The 13228-nt window shown below is 36.9% G+C and overlaps 1 protein-coding gene across 2 annotated transcripts in view; it reads left to right on the top strand.

The window, feature by feature from the left end:
- The window catches only part of LOC113228451, a 48910-nt gene extending 36083 nt beyond the window's left edge, over positions 1-12827 (top strand). The window contains exons 38-45 of one of the 2 annotated variants that reach the window (XM_026461760.1): positions 1909-2061; positions 3182-3315; positions 4442-4559; positions 4707-4846; positions 8590-8858; positions 11849-11913; positions 12217-12376; positions 12498-12827. In XM_026461760.1, the coding sequence (XP_026317545.1) occupies positions 1909-2061; positions 3182-3315; positions 4442-4559; positions 4707-4846; positions 8590-8858; positions 11849-11913; positions 12217-12376; positions 12498-12724 (1266 nt within the window). In that variant the 3' untranslated portion in view covers positions 12725-12827. Of the gene's footprint in view, positions 1-1908; positions 2062-3181; positions 3316-4441; positions 4560-4706; positions 4847-8589; positions 8859-11848; positions 11914-12216; positions 12377-12497 lie in introns of those variants that run through there. The other variant, XM_026461761.1, reaches the window with a different exon arrangement.
- Positions 12828-13228: the final 401 nt, after the last annotated feature.

The raw sequence follows: 13228 nt of genomic DNA on the forward strand, positions 1-13228 counted from the left end.
TATACATCACTAAATGTTAAATTTGGCCAAAGAAATGTACAAGCGGCCATACCACGAAACTGAATGCATTATACAAAAGTGCGTTCTTTCGATATTCATGGCGTATTAACAAAGGATCACAAATATATCGCACCAAGTAAAAGCCGCAATGTATTACAAATCATGAGGCATGCACTAGGTTGCATATTTGTTTTCACGAAATTCATACAAAACCAATAATAATAATAATTGTTTTTATAATAAATGATGCATCTTCTGATTACAAAATCACTTGCCCGTGGAAGGAAACGTCCCTATTTACCCGTTTACCCACAGTTATGGTGCTTTTGCAGTTTATAATGGCACAATTATGCATTTTTCGCGTTTTCGGCTGGTGTTTATTTACGATAACGGTCGAGCGCGATCTGAAGTGTAGCAGCAGCAAGTAAGTGAATTTCAATTACTTTGGGCACGCGAAGTACGTACACTTGCGGCGTTTATCTAGATATATGTCTGTGCTGAAAACAAGCTATTTTGTCGGATCTAAAATTGCGTATATTCAAGCAAATTAACGTTTTGACAGCTCTTCACTGACTGCTCCATGCCGACTGGCAGCCGTAAACATGGAAACTGTAGAAAAACCCAAATCGTAGATTTGTTTGAAAAAGGCAGTTGTAATAGGACATTGTAAGCCACGAGCCTGAAATGTTCGTTTGTGACAATATAGTTTCATTTCCATGCGTAGATTGCTACGCGGTTACCTAATAAATTGACCTATAAAACGTTATATAAAAGTCACACGTTAAAGAGTAACAACTTTCGAGCAAATATGGAAACTGTTCAAAATCACATTCTCTGCGTAATTTAGAACAATTATTATTAAGCACTTGCAATTCGAAAACCCTCAATCAACTTTAATAGATTTCCGGCCGCATAATTTAACTTTTGTTGCTAGTGCTTCCACCATGGGTTTTCAGTAATAGTTCGCTAGCGTCACGCTTTCGCCATAGCTATCGTCGAAAAGGTGATAGAGCTTTTAAGAGTTTCTCACCTGAACACGGAAGAAACAAATGCCTTGTATGACCTCTGTTCTACTTATTCTGATATTTTCCATATACCTGGAGATAAACTGACGTCCACTGACGTTCTACAACATGATATTCATACTTCCTCGTCCGTTCCCATCAATACAAAGTCCTATCGATTTCCGGATATACACAAGCAAGCAGTAAAATATTTGTAATTTTTTAAGTGATTTCACCCGCAACCCTGATACAGGGTTTCCCTAGTGCGGGGCTATTTGATGTGATATGTGTGTGCGTTAAAAAAAATTCAAGCTGTCAAAAGTAAAATAAATGATTGGTCGGAGTATAGTGGAATAATTTCACAAAAATCTCTTTTCATATGTGAAAATCTTTTTTCATATGTGACAGGCTGGTTTGTTTGTCGATTGCGGTAAAACTTTCGTGAGTTGTTGTGCCAACGCCCGCAAAAGTTTCCAAAGTATTAGATCGCACTACTGGACATGAATCCCCCTCTAAGGAGATGGTTAAAACCATAGCCTATCACGATGGCCCAACACGAGTTGGACTTACACGTTTATACTGGCATTTTAATGCATGCCTGGTATAGCTAGTATTTAATAAACTCATGGTAGATTTAAAGAACTTCTATTGAAGTTTTCGTTGAAATTGTTTCAACTGGTAAATATGTTTCAACTACAGCCATGGACATAATACATAGAAGAACGCTAAAAAGGATGAATTATGATAAAACCACAGGCCGAATAGATCAGAACGTTTAATAATAAAAAAAGTATTTCGATTAAACGTTTCGTTTATATGAACGTAAATGTTATCACAATTCAACTTGTTTTTTAGTTTTCCTCTAAATATGTCAGTTTATGTTATATTTTGAGTATTTTGCCAGGGTTTCGGTTATTTGTCCTGCGTAATGGCGTCTGTAAACTATGTCCTAGTGTCCTACCAGCTAGTGACATTGAACGACTGTAAAATCTTGTTCTGGGTGCAAGGAGTCCTTGATATATTCTTTTATGTCAAAATTTACTTCAATATGCATCAGGTAACTTGATACAATTTTTATTCTGTTTGAACATTCCATTTATAAGACGCGGTAGCCTAACGGTTTCACCTACCGCCTCTCAAACAAAGGTCATGAGTTCGAATCTGGGCTCGTACCTCTAAATTTCTCGGAATTATTGTGCGTAATTTAATTTAAAAATTTACCAAGAATTTTTGAGTGAAGGGAAATATCATGATGAAACCATGTCGAGGAAGAATCACAACCCTCGGGTGACCTGCGAGTCCCCAACCTAATAAGACAAGATGCGTGCCCAGCGGTGGGACGTATAAATGGGTTGATGATGATCATTGAACATCCAGGTTTTGGCTTCTATAGAAAACATAGCATGGTACGAGTTTATCACAAAACATAATATCTGATGTTGTATCTTACGAGTGCATTAATTTGTGTTTGAAACATCTATATTTAGCAGATGTTGAGCTCCCTGTGAAAGAAGTCGTCCAGGGAAATATTGCCACCTTACCTATTTCTGCCGTCCAAGCAGTAATGTGTGCATTACTGCGTTTTGGTTTTAAAGAGTACCGGTGCTGGTGCAATTACAGCATTGGATATTTAAACTTATGGCTCAGGGTGACCGGCGTAGTGGCGCAGTGTTTGCGATTTAAAGCTCTGTGTGGAACTTCAACTGTTATTGATAGATGTGTCGCTTACCACCAAGGCTTTTTGTCCCATCGTCGCTAGATATCATTAAAAAAAATGTATGTCAGACGGGAATTTTGCACTCGGAATTAAAATTAAGGAAGGTATATATCAGGGCTCATTCAAAATCAGAGCCACAGTCAATAAAAGACTGTGGCATAAGCTGAATGAAGTCCTTTTGTATACGCCACAATCGCACATATGACAGTACAACATTTGTAGTCGTTATATTTTATTTTGTTTTTTTTTTTTAATTTTGTTTATTACGTCTTTTTATTTTGTTTTGTGTAAGTTTTATCAATATTTTTTTTGTATCTATGTGTTGTGGCGTTGCAATAAATGTATATTCTATTCTATTCTATTCTATTCTATTCTATATACATATATGCATTCCTCGTAATTGGTATCATCAGTAGTCATCATTCAAATACGAATATTCAATCTATTGACATTGCGACAGGGTTTCATAAACAAACGTGGAGTCGTAGTGACTGAAGCAAACAAGTGCCGGCGACAATATAGCAGGCTCAAATGGTGGATGTGGTCTGATTTGTTCGCCAACATACCTATGGAGTTCTTTGGTTTCGCTTTTGCGTAAGTTGTTAGCTCTTGAGATTATTTATGCAGAAAAAATGTATTATGTAGTTGCAACCGCTGACTGGTACCTAGAGAGTTTACCTGACCAACTAAAGACGTATTTTTTATGCGAAAACTCATCAACAATATTGATTGTAATTAAATGAAATATTGCTCTGTAGGGCACTCTGTACGACAGGGCGTGACTTGCACGAGAGTGATATAAAGCGCGATACTTCTATGTGAGAATAACGGTATATCGCGCTTTATATCGCTGTCAAGCAAGTCGCGCCCTGTCATGTACAGGCAGGTCGTGTCCTATGAGATCGAACAAATTTTTCTTTGTGTGCGATCTTTGATTTAAAATTCTAATTTATCAACAAGTTGAGTGGTGTTGAGAGTAATAGCTAATAACTCATTGTACTGTTTTTACGGAGTTACATGTTTGCAAAAGTTTAATAAGAGGTAGCAAACAAAGAAGTAAATTTCTATGTCAAAGCCTGGAAATTTACTACGCTAATTAAAAAATGCTTTCCGAAAAATAAGTTTTCTGCTGGTTTTTATAAATTTTGGTGTACCTCAGGGCAGTCTTTTGAGTCTCTTCTTATATGTTGTATGTTGCACCTAGGGACAGAATTCTGGATCTGTTATTATTTATATATATTTATGATATTTAATAATTTGGAGTACTGCCAACTGCAAATAAATTTAATGTAATTTAACTGCTTCCTTGGCCGAATGTTTACCATGCCCGACTGCCAAGCAAAGGTCCCAGGTTCGATTCCTGGGCCGGGAAAAATATTTCTATGGCCTACATTTATTTCTGTCGTGAGTTTGGGTGTAATTTGTGGTTGTATTGTGTGTGTGTGTCCATGGCACCCGCAACACAGGGTTTCCCTAGTGTGGGGCTATGTTGAGTGTGTGCGTTATTTGGAATATCTCCTGGCAGTCTTTTGGATTTATAATGAATGGCTAGTGCAACGCGATATTATGCGACGGTGTGCGTACGCAGTGCGGTTATTGCTTAATATTTAACTACCTTTTACTGTACGAGTATGTATCTATCAAGCAAGGAATAAGTGAGTCATAGTTTGCTATAAATTATAAAATTTGAAGTATTTCTAAGTGGATATTACCTATTCAGAAATTGTCCGAGAGCCATGCATTATTTGCGCTGCAACAAGTTGTTAAGACTGAAATATCTTGTGGAATTTTACAAGAAGACTTCAGCTGAGCTCACAAACAATATAACTTTTTTACAGGTTGGTCATAATTTTCAATTACATTTGTTGTTGCCATTATTATGATTTCATCACTAACTAACTAGTATGTCCACTCGACATGAAAAATTACTTTATCATAATGTTTTAGAACACGTGTACCATTAACCCTTTTTATGTTTTGTACAGGCTGTGACGACAGCGTTCGTAGTAATCTTATTGGTTCACACATTGACTTGCGTGTGGTTACTCGTGATAATGGCTAATTCGCCAATTTGCTTTCTGCGCCGAGTCAAAATGCATCTTTTCGATGAGTTAGTTTCACGCAGGCTCGTATACTTTTATATTTTCTGTACACTTCTTCAATTGCGACTGTGTAATGCTTAGTTACTTATGTTTTGAATAAGCCCAAAATTAAAAGACTCGAAACCTATAATACTGGCCTCCTTGCCAGAACTGCTTAATAAATTAATAAGTTAATAAATTGAGTTATTAACATATTATCTGGGATCAGCGAAACGGGATCGACAATCCCCGCTAATCGGTTTTTATCTTATTTAGTTTCATTTGTATTGTTAAGCAAAATCAGCTAAATTTGGCGTTATTTTAGATGAAAAAAAAATTTTTGTATATACTGGTAAGTATTGCGAAAGTTACCGAAATACAAATGAAGGCTCCAGGGAAAGAATGATCAGTCACTTGAAGAGAATTTTAGTAAAAAAAGAATGTTTAATTTGGAGAACTTTTAAATGTTGGTGAAAAATTCACGCACAAAAACTACCTGAATTAAAGTCAAGGCTAACATAAATGTATGTAACGTTATGTAATCCATTTTAACTAAAAACATTTACAATTTTTTTTTACTTTTCTACCATTCAGTCGCAAGCATTTTTATGACTAAAAACAAAAGCTAATTTTTCACGACACTGAATCTTATTAGCGTTTTTCTGATTTTGGCAAAATATGCTCAGCGTTTACCGAATTGGATGGCGGTATTAACTCTAAACATGTTTTAAGTGACTTTGATCATTCTTTCCCTGGTCTCTTCAAACGCATTAGTTATGACAAAGAGGGCAGTATAATGTAATTATACGTACGTCAGTATTATACGTAATTTTTACTATGACTGGTTTAAATATAACTTACATTCCTTGGAGTATGGGTCGGCCTTGGTGTGGGACGAGTCAAGAGGGCTAGTTCCGCAGCTGAGCTGGCGGAAATATTAAAAACTAATAAGTAGATACCAGGATCTCGGCTCCGACTACTTATTTACTGCTTTTGGAGCCGAAACCCTTTGCCCGTGGGGTCTCAGAGCCTTTCATCTGTACAAAATTTTATCGAAAAAATTAATAGGCTGTCTGGGAAACCCAAAGGCTGGCTACCTTGCCAACGCATTAGCATGCAAAGGGGGAACGCTCTGCCAGCATCTTGGGCACCTTGCCGCGGGGACTCAATTTTATTCATATAAATTAAAAATTCAAGTTTTACTTTCTAGTATTTAAGCTTTTATTGTACCTTACCCTTAAGGACTAACATACATACAATATAATAATAAATAACTTACATTATTATTATCAATTTTTCCTCGGTGTACCCCTTCGGTTCGTCATCATCAGCATCAATCCATTTATACGCCCCACTGCAGGGCACGAGTCTCCTCGTAGGCGAGGGTTTCAGAACATAGTACACCACAATGGCTAAGAGCGGGTTGGGGATTTCACACGTTTTCCAAAGGTTGTTATCCTTTTTCGACGTGCAGGTTTCCGAAAAGCTCATAATAAATTTCAAACAAAATTTCACACATAATTTCCGAAAAACTCAGAGGTGCAAGTCCGGATTCGAACCCGCGGCCTCTGCTTGTGAGGAGGTAAGCGAAACCATTAGGCTACTACGGCTGTTCTTCAGGTCGTGTGTGTTATTATTTTCGGTATCTATTTTAGATTCTCACCTCTCCCATGGCCTAAATGATTAATTTTGAATTTTAAATGGCAGAGGAGGTATTCTCCGGCAATGGCACGGTCAGCCGGGTTCAGAGCCTCAGGTTTAAGAACCGGCGAACAATACCTGCCGGTTATTAGTATGTTTTTCTATTCACAACCTATTATTATTATTTATTTCATATTCACACATAATAACAAATTGGGATACACAGTTAGACACTGAAAGCCTTGACGGATTTAAATGTTGAGTGTGCAGAGGTGACAAGCTCTAACAAATTTAAATTAAGTAGTTGTCGAGAGGCCTACATAGGGCGCACTATAAGTTTCCGGAACTGGCCACTTACATAAAAAATATTTAAAAAGTAATTACAACATTTGAAAATGGAACTCTTTGGCTGTAAAATACAGTTTGTTTCATCTGACTGTCACTTGTTTTTACATTGTGGCGTCATTTTACAAATTGGTTGTCTACATCACCCTGGATTTAACTCGTGAAAATTTTCGTAGTATGATTTTCTACGACCTCAAGTGTAATTTAACAGCTCAGTGGAGCTTCCCTCGGCTTCAAACGCCATATCGTCTCGCACCACGATAATGCCAGTTCTCACACGGCCAGACAAACAAATGAATTTTTGAAGGTGAACAACGTTGACCTTATGAGCCATTCCGCGTACAGTCCCGACCTGGCACCTTGTGACTTTAATTTATTTCCAAAAATTAAGAACCAGTTACGCGGTCAACGATTTTCATCACCTGAAGAGGCTGTCGCAGAGTATGAAAAATATGTTTCAGAGATTGTCTCGGAGGAGTGGCATAAACGTTTTCAAAATTGGTTCATTCGTATGAAAAAGTGCATTAACGCTAACGGAGAATATTTTGAGAAACAATAAATTCATATCTGACCATTTATTATTAATATAGTATTTCTCCTTATTTATTCCGGAAACTTATAGTAGTACGCCTCGCCTCACGTAGATAGTTCCCAATTGTAAAATAATCACAATTCACGAATCTGTTAAGTAAACAAATCAGTCTTCTTCTTATCGTATCCATGGCGTACAGTATAATGCTAGCCATCATGGTGAAAGGATTGGCCAACCAGTGTAAGGTACTCGCTGATTATCGCCCAGGGTACGCCAGACGTACGTGAAAGGAATGGTACGTTGTGAAATTAAATATATTACTTAATTAATTCTTGCGGACTTATAGCTTGACGAACACGCCTAGCAAGATAGTTGATAATAATAGTAATAATAATTAGAATAATAAAAGTAACAAACACAAAATAATAGTAACAACAATTTGTATTCTAAATAGCTCTACAATATATTATCAATATTTTTCAAAATCAAATTTAAAATAGCGGCTATGAGTTGCGATTAACTGTCCGCGTACATACCAGTAACCCGGTCAAGAGCGAATAACTCATTCAATAAGACAACCGCTCTGGCGGCTGGAAATTATTTGTAACAATGTTATACGTCAGTATAGTCACAAGTCAGTGGTTATATCATTCACTTTGTAAAACAAACAATCATCTGTTACGCTACATTACATTTGAAGTCAGTTGAAGCGGACTGTATCAATGCGTTAAAGGGTGGATGCTAACCACGAGTGAGCAAGGCCAAAGCAAACGTACGTACAGCTTATTAATTTATTAGAATACACGAGTAGCTTTCAAAGCAAAACAACAAACAATTGTTAAGAAAAGGCGCCAAAAACAATCACATTTAAATTTAGAATTTAAATGTGAAGCTAAAACTTAAAGAGACTGTAAATATATACAAAAAAAGATTTTTAGCGGCTGCTGCGATTCGCTACATCAGTGTTTATGTCATTGAAAATTAATTATAAAATAAATAATACATAGTACTGCATTTACTACAGTCACATTTAAATTATATTACGTTATAAAAAAATAATAAAAAAATACAATAACATATAAATCATAATACGATAATCATTACATTGTAACATTTGATTTTAGTAAATGAGGAATTCTTTAACATCATACAATAGTTTTTCTAGACGCCATTTCTTTAATTTAATCTTAAAGCTACTCTGTTTCTGCGAGGAGGCTCGTTTCGTGCACCCAAAACAAATCAGTTTCTCATTAATTATTACCATCACAGCCGAGAAGCTCCACACCAGCGTTGGAATTACACTACGGCCCTCTACGTGATGGTGGCACTTTTAACAGGCACAGGGGGCGATGAGTTTGTCGTAGACGAAATTAAGGCCTTCGTTATACTAAGTCTGTCTGTGGTGTGCGGTAAAATGTTAGCCGCTATGATCGTCGCGACTTGCATCCAGCTGGCTTACTCTGCTAAAAGTACCCTAACCAATTACGAGAGAAAAGTTGGGGAACTAGTAGATGTTTTGAGAAACCAGGGATTATCGAGTAAGTTACTTAATTATTTTTTTATACTATCAAGTGACAGGGTGAACAAATTGTGCATCTGGTGGTAAGTTACACGCCTGTACGCAGCAGTTGCTGTGCCATCGCAAAGATCTGAGGGGTATTACCACTGCGCCTGTCACCCTGAGACGTAAGTTGACAAGTCTCATGTGCCTGTAATTTCACCAGCATCCTTAACCTCCAAAACCGAAATGCAGTAATGCTCACATTTCTGTTTGGCGGCAGAAATAGTTAAGGTGGCAGTATTTCCCTGGATAAACGCTTTCACTCTACTGCTGCTTCTAATAATATGGATTTTAATTAATACCATAATGTTTTACTTTTGTTTTTTTTTAATGAAATTACACCAGTTATGTCATAGGGTGACGGGCGAAGCGGTACTTAGTGCCCTTCAGATCTTTGGGATGGTACAGCTACTGCTACAGACAGTCGTGTAGCTTACCACCAGACGCACGACTTGTTCGTCCCATCTTGGTTTCATGAAAAATAAATTTACTTTCTTCTAATTTATTATTGCTCTTACTGCAACAATCTTAGCGGTTGCCCTCGATTGGCCCACAGACGTAGTTTTCAGTCCTGTCACGTCGAAGGATTTTTTCTTTGCGTTTGATCTTTGTATTAATAATTATAACAATTTAGTGTATACTTTCTTTCTTTGACGACCTCTGAGGTCCAGTGGCTTGCACGTCGGTTTTCATGGTGTCACCATCTTTGAGGTCCTAGGTTCCTGACATTTATATTCTATTCACAAGTGGTTTACTTACTACTTTGGGATCAGGGCAACGTATGTGATGTTGTCTAGTATTTATATATTTTTGGTTTCTAGTTAATCCTAACAAGATTCTAATAAAATCTGCTTGATTGAATTATTTTCCATTCCTTATGGTAGTGACCCTGCGTTTTGATTCCTTAATTTTAGTCGGGGTTTGCTATGCTAATAAACTCTGCCAATCAAGTGGGCGTAACCATACCAACAACTTTTACTTATAAACATTCTCGTGTTAGTTCAGGGGTTCCCGTCCTAGCTTTTATTTAAAACTTTAGAATAAATTAAGGTAAATTTAATTATTTCGTGTAGGTAATTCTATATATTTTATTACATTTTCAATGGTTTTCATGGTGTCGCTGAGGTCCCGGATTCGATATCCGGCCGGGTCAGTGTACAAAAATAACTTTTCTATATTGTCTCGGGTCTGAGTGTTTGTGGTACCGTCATTGTTTCCGATTTCCATAACTATAACTAAAATAATATACTTTGGGACCAGAGCAACGTATGTGATGTTCTCAAATATTTATTTATTTATAGTCTGCCGGTCCTCTTGAAGGACTTAGGAAGTATCCTTTCAAATGCGTAGAGCACAATGGGAAAAAGATACTTACCTAGGCGACTTTGTATTTGTCGTCAAATTAATAAACAGATAAATTAATTATTTTGTTCTAATTTTATCGAGTTCTTAGGTTTTCGCGATTGTTACACACAGGAAATGAAACAATTTTTCCGGATGTAAATCGCGTATATTTGTTTTTTCAAACAAACCGACGTTTCGGGCCCTTTACAGGTCCCATGGTCACGGTTGACTGAGGAGGTACAGTCTTCAACCAGTTATGTCTAATATTATCTATAGTTACAATAGTTATTAATTAAATACCTTATTTTTAATTTTACAAAGAAAACATTCCAATTTACGCTACGTTAAGTTTTACAAATTATTTCATTGAATGATTTTTTATTAAGTTCAATTTATTATTAATGAATAATGGAAATTAGAATAAACTGAAACATATTAATTAGTACTGCAGTTTTATGTCTGTTTGGGATTTTTTATCAGAGGAAATACTGGATCCCAAACTGATGGTACGGAGAAACCATCTTCCCTGTTGAAATTAGGATGTTTTTTAATTTCAATGGCCTCTCGCAGCATCCTGGGTAGATAACGGATTTCTTTTGCAAGGACCTGGGGTTTGTCAAACAGCTATATGTTCTTTGACGCGGGTACAAATACTTCGCTTCGTTTGTCTCATATAAGAGAGATCGCACTCATAGTCAAGCTTGTAAACTCCTGCATCCTGTAAGGGGATGTTACATTTCACGGGTCTTAGGAACTGAGACATTTTCATCAGTGGCTTGAAATAGGCCTACGTCTACGTACGTACGTCTGAGGACTCTTCTGATCTTGTCTGTAACACCTCACACGTAAGGTAAAATGGCAAGTCTTCGCTTAACTGTGGGTGGTTTCACACGGGGCCTGCGGCGTTGGCGTGGAATCTTCAACTTATTCGCATGTAGGACTTGCTTTATATGCTGAAGTTCCCCTATCAGATGATTACTGTCACAGACATTGCGTGCTCTTCGAAACAAAGATTTGCCCATGGTAGCTAACTGGCTAGGATGGTGTTGGGAATTACTATTGAGGTACCTATTTGTATGGGTTTTATTTCGAAATACAGTGTGGCCTAAGGTGTTATTACAATTTCTCTTAATTAAAACATCTAAGAAAGCTAAAGTACCACAATTCTCTTGTCCCATAGTAAATTGGATCCTAGTACTAAAAGAATAAAGATGGCCCAAGAAAGAAGGTACGTTAATTGTAGGTAAATTTGAATGTTTTCTATGTAAAATTAAAAATTAGATATTGAATTAATAACTATTGTAACTATAGTGAAAAAATAGGGTGGTTTGCATTAATATTAGACATAACTGGTTGAAGACTGTACCACCTCAGTCAACCGTGACCATGGAATCTGTAAAGGGCCCGAAACGTCGGTTTATTTGAAAAAAAAAACAAATATACGCCATTATTATATTTGTATTGTAATATGTTATGTTAATATGTTATTTTATTAATAAGTATATACAAATAGGAGGTTGGGCGATGAGGTGTTACACGCATTCCGACCGACAAAATCTATTTACATATGCCTTGTAGGTTATATCAAACATAGCTAGTAAAAGTATGTATGGATATTTACAGACTATCAACTAAAGAAATACTGGATGTACATTAAGCAGCTGTGGGTGTACGAGAGAGGTCGACAGGTGCGTATTCAAAGAAATGTACAATTTACTTAATTTTATCAATTTGTGTATTCAGAGAATTCATAATGAAATAAATTAGAAAAATACATATCATATTTATTGTGCTGGTGTACGAAAACACTTGATTTCCTCAAAAGGCTTAAAGCTTAGACCATAATCACTACGTGAGTCCAACGTTGGATACTCTGCCTATATCCAAAGCGATTTTCCTTCTTTTAAAATTTCTCAGGTTCTTATGCAAAAATAGACGAAAAATTAATACTTTTTTCCTGAATCGATGCGGTTAATTTTATTTTTTCTCAGTTGCCGGTACTCCTGGCTCAAACCCCGTATGTCCGCCGCTGCGACCTTATGTCGGCGATGTTTGGCCACCATCTGCAGAACTGCTTCCTCTTCGCCGACACCGGCGAGCATTTCCTCAGACAACTCACTGCTGTGCTCACTTATACCACATTCTTTCCTGGTCAGTACCAGTTTGGTATCATTTATAAAAAAAGCGTCGTAATGGCATCTCACGGAAAAATGACCCGATATCTACGTACCTGAGAAAACGGGTACTTTAAGATGGCTCTTTTGTTGATCAGGTAATTATATAGTAGCAGCAGGCGACAGTGACGCATGCATGTACTGGGTGACACATGGTACAGTGTCTGTACTGTCAGTGCGTTCGGATTTGACCGAAATGACTCACGAATACCTCGGACCAGGAGATGTGTTTGGGATACTGCAGGGACTCGCAAGAGGCGTATTGCATTGCTTCTCTTATCGAGCCGAAACTAAGGTAAGGTCGTTTGAGGTGATTTATACGTAGTAATTACGGCCATAATACAGGCAAATAGGTTCTCGTGTGGATACCTCGAATTGCAAGGACAGAGTGTGAGACAGTTCCCTATTAGCTAGATAAATGACCAGGACCCCGATTCAAAACTCTTAGATATTTTAACCGAATCCTTCGATTGGATATCGTTCTCGAATCGAAAGGCGCTTTTCGAGCTGTTATATACATTCTACGAGTTAAACGTTCGATTCGGATTCGGATACGATATCGTTATCCAACAGCGTTTACGGAGTTAGTCGGTGAAATAGGTTATAAGAAAAATGGAATGAAAATACATTTTTAAGAATTTAAAGGCTTAAAATATAGGAATGCATTATTAATCTTGCATTAATTTAAATGAATAAAATTTAACAAAATCCAGATTTTTTTTAAAATAATAAGATATTTAACCGTGATCATGGGACCTGTAAAGGGCCCGAAGCGTTGGGTTGTTTGATAAAACAAATATACATGATTTAAATCCGGAAAAATAGTTCC

Source organism: Hyposmocoma kahamanoa, unplaced genomic scaffold (genome assembly GCF_003589595.1).
Source record: "Hyposmocoma kahamanoa isolate Upper Pololo Valley unplaced genomic scaffold, ASM358959v1 232, whole genome shotgun sequence".
NCBI lineage: Eukaryota > Metazoa > Arthropoda > Insecta > Lepidoptera > Cosmopterigidae > Hyposmocoma > Hyposmocoma kahamanoa.